Here is a 7,416-nt window from a genome sequence, read left to right as displayed (position 1 = left end):
AAGTTGCCTGTGATATGTTTACATGATCAGTGTGGACCTTGGGGATTGGCAATGAAAAGAGTGCACGCAGATGAGGATTGGAAACCTCAGGCTAAAATTGACACAGCAGCTCCAATCTGCACATGCGCGCGACCTCTCCCAGTTAAAGGCCCAGGCACCACGTGACTGAGGAGGAGGGGGCGGGGCAGGCGGTGCGCAGGCGCAGTCAGCCGGCCGATATGCTAATTTTGTTGATATTCCGCAGCGGAGCTTTGAAGAAAAACCAGAGGCAGCGGGACCCGGACCGGGAGTGGGAGCGGGCGGCGGGGAGCCGGAGGAGGCGGTAGGAGAGCGGGGTCCTGATGGAAAACACTCGCGATCTGGTGAGTGCGGCGCTAGCTTTGGGTCGCTAGGCCAGGCGGGAGGGAGGCAGAGGCCCAGGCTTCTTTGTTGTGAGGGTTACCCAGGCCTCAGGCTTTCCAGGGATTCGGCTGAGGGGCAGGCAACTGCGGTAGCGGGGGGGGGCTGCAGCCTGCACTCCGCCCAGCCGGGAAAGAGCCAGGCCCCTTGTGGTGGTGCAGCTTCTGGGTCTTCACTCCTTGAGGCTTCGGCTGATTGTCACTCAGGCGCTGTGCCGTCTCTATAGCGACCGGGAGGCTGGCCTCCAGCTGGGGGGGGGGGGGGGAGAAGGTGTCAGAGGTTGCTGCGGGCTCCCCACCCACTCTCCTCCAGCCCAGTCAGTGTGATTCCCCCTGCCCTACCCCGCCCCGCCCCTGCTTATTGCTCCCCCTCTCTCTGTGTCCCTCACCCCCACCAGCACCAGTCTCTCCCCATTCTTCTCTCACCCCTCTTCCCAACCTTTGTGTTTTTCTTCTCCTTTACCCGCCTGGGTCATTCTTTCTCCACTCAACGGGTCCCTCTTTGTTCCCCTATGTTTGTTGTTCTTTCAGTCTGGTACAACCTGACTGGTCACTGCTTTCTCATACTTTGAGTTGCAGACATATAATTGGAATCCTATCTATGATTGAGTAGGGATGGGTCAAGGGAGATTTTATGGTGTTGAAAACTATGAATGACTTTTGTAGTGCAAGTGAGGGTAACTTAATTCTGTTGATAGTAGGGGCTGATTTTATCTGAGGTTTATTTCTCTGCTGTCATTATTCAGTCTATCTTCTGCATCAGTTTTTTTGGAAAAGTAACTATATGCCCATGAGCCGCTGTTCCCTCGTGCAGATTTATTTTGCTGTAAGCCTTTTGAAGATCTCTGTTGAGACTGACTCAACCACAACACAGTGCACGAGAGATCCTAACCACTTGCTGCTTCAAAATGCTTTTTCTCATGTCATTGTTGTTTCTTTTGCCCAACATTACAAGTTGCTGTCCTCTGCTGTTTAGTCCTTTCACAAATGGGAATGGATTACTCTTGTCCTTGTTTTAGTAGATTACGAACAATGTTAAAACTTGCATCAAATCTTCTTCTCTATAAACTTTTACTTTTCCAGAGCAACAGGCCTCATTTCTCCAAACTAGCTATATAACTTAAGCTCTTTCTCTTGTAATAATTATGTAAATTTTTTCTTTAGCCTTTCTAACGGCTTTTGGATGTAGGTTTGCTTGCTGAGCTCCATATCTTCACAAAACTTTCTAATGACTGTACGCACACCTAAAATGTGGTCTAGAATTGATTACATCAGTTCAGGTTAAATCAATATTTCTACAGGTTTATCATAACTTTTTGTATTATGTGCCCCTGTTTCTAAGTCCTATAATCCAGAATGCTTTGTTCACCACTTGCTCAAGTTGCCATTACCTTCATTGGTTTACACACACATAGTCTTCAGTTCCTCAGCTCATTGTTCCTGTATTGAAAACATACCCTTTTATATTGCTGCTTTGCACTTCCCTGCAGCATATTCCATCCATCACTTGTCTGTGCACCCCACCTACCCCTGCTCTCTTCAGTTTATCTCACTCAGATTATAAAACTTTCCTTTTTTTTGTCATTTGCTAATTTATTCTGAGCTTAATGTATTTAGAATGTGTTGACTGAAAGGTGGAAGCAGATTTTAAAGTAATGTTTGAAAGTACAACAAATATTCCAAGGAGGTGCATTTGCTGGATCATGGGGAAGAACAGGGAGTGGTACATTTTAGCTCTTCTGAAGTTTGGAACAGGCATGATGATTGAAGGGTGTCCTTTTTTGTGCTGCATCATTCTTGATCAAATTTGCATACCTTGAGTTGTCTTGTCGCAGACAAAGTTAAAAAATGGATGTAGGGGTCGACCATTTGCTTCTTCAAGCCTTCTCTGCCATTCAATGTGATTGTGGCAGGTCATCCAACTATACCTTGTTCCTGCTTTTTCCCTATATCTTTTGATTTTTTTTTAGCCTAAGAACTATGTCTGACATCTTATTGAAAACATGTGCTCATCACTCTGAGTGAAGAAATTTCTCCTCAGCGCAGTTTTAATGGCCTACCTCAGATCCTTAGACTGTGATCCTTGATTCTGGACTCACTGGTTATTGAAAGCATCTTGTGTTTACCCTGCCTAGTTCAGTTAATTTTTATAGATCCCTGAGGTGTCCCCTCATTCTTCTAATCTCCAGTGAATGTAGTCCTAACTGATTCAGTCTCTGTTCATTCATCAATCCTGCCATACCAGGTAAAACTTTGCTGAACACTCACCATGGCCAGAACATCCATCCATCCTAAGGTACAGAGACAAGAACTGCACATAATATTCCATGTCTAGTCTCACCAAGGCTCTGTACAATTCCAGCAAGACATTCCTACTTCTGTACTCTAACCATCTCGCTATAAAGGTCAACATACCTTTTCCCACCTTCACCAACAGCTGCACCTGCATGCTAGCTTTCAGCAACCGGTGTATGAAGGCACTCCAGTCTCGTTGCACCTCCCTTTTCAAATCTATTGCCATTCAGGTAATCTGCCTTCTTTTTTTTTGTTTGCGACAAAAGTGGATAACCTCCTACTTATCCATGTTTCATTGGACTTGCCAAACGTTTGCCTACTCACTCAACCTGCCCAAAATCACACCCAACAGCTTATGCAGCAATTGACAGTAATTGGGGATTCATCCAGAATTGAACTTGGAACCTTTCACACATCATTGTACAAACTGTTACCAAGTGCGAATCATACCTTGAGACCAACGAACCAAATTATGTTAGAACATAGAACAGTGCATCACAGTCCAGGCCATTCAGCCTATGATGTTGTGCCGAGCACTTATCTTAATCTAAGGTCAAACTAACCTACACCCCCCTCAATTTACTGCCATCCATGTGCTTGTCCCGCAGTTGCTTAAAAGTTCCTTCTGTTTCTGACTACTCCCACTGCTGGCAGTGCATTCCACGCAACCACCACATTCTGTGTAAAGAACCTACCTCTGACATCTCCCCTATACCTTCCTCCAATCATCTTAAAATTGCGACCCCTCGTGACAGCTATTTCTGCCCTGCGGAAAAGTCTCTGGCTACCTATTCTATCTCTGCCTCTCATCACCTTGTACACCTCTATCAAGTCACCTCTCTTCCTCCTTCTCCCCAATGTGAAAAGTCCCAACTCTCTTCATAAGACAAGCCCTCCAGTCCAGGCAGCATTCTGGTAAATCTCCTCTGCACCGTCTCGAAAGCATCTACATCCTTCCTATAATGAGGTGACCAGAAGTGGACACAATATTCCAAATGTGGTTTAAGTAGGGTTTTAGAGCTACAGCAAAATCTCACGGCTCTTCAGCTCAATCCCTCGTTAATGAAAAACAAAACACCATACGCCTTCTTAACAATCCTATCAACTTGGATGCCGACTTTTGAGGGATCTGTGTACATGGATCCCAAGATCCTGCTGTTCCTCTGCACTGCCAAGAATCCTGTCTTTAAACCTGTATTCAGCATTCAAATTCGACCTTCCAAAATGAATCTCTTTGCGTTTATCCAGGTATCATGTGCCACTTCTCAGCCGAGCTTTGCATCCTATCAATGTCTTGTGGTAGCCTGCAACAGTCCTTGACACTATCTACAACACCACCGACCTTTCTGTCAATTGCAAACTTACGAACCCATCCTTCCACTTCTTCCTGCAAGTCATTTATAAAAACTACAAAGAGCTACGGCCCGAGAACAGATCCCTGCGGGACACCACTGGTCACCGACCTCCAGGCAGAGTACTTTCCATCCACTACCACTCACTGTCTCCTTTCGGCCAGCCAATTCTGTATCCAGACAGCCAAATTTCCCAAACCTCCTAACTTCCTGAATGAGCCTACAGTGGAGCGCCTTATCAAATATTTTACTGAAATTCATATACACCACATGCATTGCTTGACTCTCATCAATTTGTCTTCTCACATCCTCCAAATAACTCAGTAATGCTTGTGAGGCATGACCTGCCCCCCCTCAGCCGCGCTGGCTATCTTTAATCAAACTGTTTTTCCAAATAGACGTGAACCCTATCTCTCGGGATCCTTTCCAGTACCTTGCTTACCATGGAAGTAAGGTCTATAATTCCCAGGAATTTTCCTTTTCTTGAACAGAGGAACAACATTTGCCTCCCTACAATCATCCAGTACTACTCCTGTGGAGAGTGAGGATGCAAAGATCATCGCCAGAGGTGCAGCAATCTCATTCCTCGCTTTCTGTAGTAACCTTGGGTATATTTGTTCCAGCCCTGGGGACATATCTATCTTGATGCTTCCCAGAATTTTCAGTACATCCACTTCCATAGTATCAATCTGTTTAAGCCTATTAACCTGGTCCATAGTGTTCTCACAAATCAACAAGGTCTCTCTATCGTGAATACTGAAGCAAAAATCTCAATTAGGCCCTCCCTACCTCTTCAAACTCCAGGTACAAGTTCCCTCCACTATTCCTGATCGGCATCCCCTCTTTGTGGTCATTTTCGTATTCCTCACGTACGCTTACAATGTTTTTGGGTTTTGCCTAATTATACCCGCCAAGGTTTTTCCATACTTCCTCCTAGCTCTCCTCAGTCCATTTTTGGGTTGTTTCTTAGCTACCCTGTAATCCTTTAAAACTGTGGCAGATCCTTGCCGCCTCAAGCTTAAGTAAGCTTTCTTCTTTCCCTTGATGCGAAGCTCCTCTACTCTTGTCATGCAAGGCTCCTTCACCTTACCATTCTTTGCCTGGCTCAGTGGGACAAAGTTATTGAACACTCGCAAAAAGTGCTCCTTAAACAGTTTGTTTAGTAAAACCTAAACTTTTGTTGTTGCTTATAATAATAATAAAAGCTGTTTATGTAACTTGTCATGCTTGCAATCGCATTCTGAGATCATGAAAGGAGTGAAGTAAATAGAAGCAGGATGTTACGACATAGAGTTCTATTGGAAATATGGACCTATTCCTACACTTTGACAATGACTATGGATCAAATTTGCATTTGAGTCTCAGCTGTGGGCAATACTTCAGCCTCCGAGGATGATTCTGAATCTTCTTTTCTGTGCAGCACTTTTTTTGAGTTATAGATCATGTTTGGTGTATTCCCAAATGTGGTTATAATTGTCTATAGGTACATGTTATCTTAGGAACCTAGGAATAACTTCTGGAGGTCAATGGTAACCAGAAACTAAACCAGTTCAATCTTCACAACAATACAGAGTAATGACAGATATAAATGATGTTTTTTTTTTCCTCAATCCACTGTGTACCATGCTGTGGTCAGGAGTGTGCTGGACTCCTTAAGACTTGCTTGGGAGCTCTGTTTAGGGACAGTAATCTGCTCGATTGGTCTCCAAGACTTTGAGCAGAATGTCCTCCAGCATTAGCACAGAGTGGCTGCATTTCATTTGCCTTGAGTTTACAGGACAGAGACAGGTCAACAATTCTATTGACCTACAATTCAGCCTTGCAAACTCAAATTTTAACCAAGTAAAGTGCTGCAAATTCATGACAGTTTTCTCATGTCTGAATTGCACACCATCCTGACTTTGACATATCAGAGTATTCTGAATCAGTCCCTGAGTTTTTAAAATTGTGGGAGCAGGATTAGCACAATGACTTTGGCAATTCTGAGGTGGCTGACCACTACTCCAGGGATGAGCAATGTGTGCAGTTTTGTGTTCTCTACATCCTAAGAATGAATAGGCAGAGAAAAGTGAAATATGGGCCATATCCAAGTCTGTGCTGTACTGTTATGTTCTATGGGGAGGTGATGGCCCAGTGAACTGAATGTTTAATCTGGAAACCCAGATAATTTTCTGGGAACTCCGGTTCAAATCCTGCCATGGAAGATGGTGGAATTTGAATTCAATTTGGGGGAAAAAAGAATCTGGAATTACGAGCCTAATGATGAGCATGAAACCATTGTCAATTGTTGGAAAATCCCATCTGGTTCACTGATGTCCTTCAGGTAGGGAAACTGCCATTTTTACCTGGTCTGGCCTACATGTAACACCAAACTCACTTTGACTCTTGACTGACCTCTGGGCAATCAGGGATGGGTAATGAATGCTGGTCTATCTAGCAATGCCCTTGACCCATAATTGAATTTAAAAACAAGTTAAATGCCATTGGACAATTGTCTCTCTTCCTCCTTTTTCACAAATGCACATTTTTAAAAAACCTTGAGTCATGTTCAGTAAGCTGATAGTGGTTAGCTTGAACTCGTTGTGAAAGCCTTTGTGATGTCCTTCACCACAGGCTTCTCAGCTTCAAATAAAAGCTACTGTTTGACTTTGTGACTGAGCTGGAGGCTGTGGCTCTGGCAGTGCTGTTGGTGTATATCTTTAAATCACTTCCACCATGTGATCTGGCCTTTCCTGGGGAAAGTTGAGGGAAATTAATGGAAGAAGCTGCTGCAAGTACTCAGCAAGGCAGACAACACTTAGAGTCATAGAGATGTACAGCATGGAAAAAGACCCTCCAGTCCAACCCGTCCATGCTGACCAGATATCCCAACCCAATCTAGTCCCACCTGCCAGCACCCGGCCCATATCCCTCCAAACCCTTCCTATTCATATACCCATCCAGATGCCTTTTAAATGTTGCAATTGTACCAGCCTCCACCACATCCTCTGGTAGCTCATTCCATACACGTACCACCCTCTGCGTGAACACGTTGCCCCTTAGGTCTCATATATCTTTCCTCTCTCACCCTAAACCTATGCCCTCTAGTTCTGGACTCCCCGATCCCAGGGAAAAGACTTTGTCTATTTATCCTATCCATGCCCCTCATAATTTTGTAAACCTCTAAGGTCACCCCTTAGCCTCAGACGCTCCAGGGAAAACAGCCCCTGTGAAAAGTTAATGTTTCAGGTCGATGACCTTTTGTTGTCTAAACTGCTGACCACCCACCTTGGTCTTTTGGTGATATCCTCAGGTGTTTGTCCCTCTTCCCTTTAAATTTGCTAGCTCCACCCCTCTCAATAACACACAATTATTGACCCCATCTTTATCTG

At 44.5% G+C, this 7,416-nt stretch overlaps 1 protein-coding gene across 2 annotated transcripts in view; it reads left to right on the top strand.

Annotated features, from left to right (window-relative positions):
• The first annotated feature begins 206 nt into the window (after positions 1 to 206).
• Positions 207 to 7,416, top strand: part of mbtd1 (mbt domain containing 1) — a 77,953-nt gene continuing 70,743 nt past the window's right edge. For both annotated transcript variants that reach the window (XM_072558980.1, XM_072558979.1), the window contains exon 1: positions 207 to 362. In XM_072558980.1, the coding sequence (XP_072415081.1) occupies positions 342 to 362 (21 nt within the window). In that variant the 5' untranslated portion in view covers positions 207 to 341. The remainder of the gene's footprint in view (positions 363 to 7,416) is intronic.

The sequence above is a fragment of the Chiloscyllium punctatum genome, chromosome 39 (assembly GCF_047496795.1).
Source record: "Chiloscyllium punctatum isolate Juve2018m chromosome 39, sChiPun1.3, whole genome shotgun sequence".
Lineage (NCBI taxonomy): Eukaryota > Metazoa > Chordata > Chondrichthyes > Orectolobiformes > Hemiscylliidae > Chiloscyllium > Chiloscyllium punctatum.
Note: the sequence above shows the minus strand (reverse complement) of the source record. Positions and strands in the feature narration are given on the sequence as shown.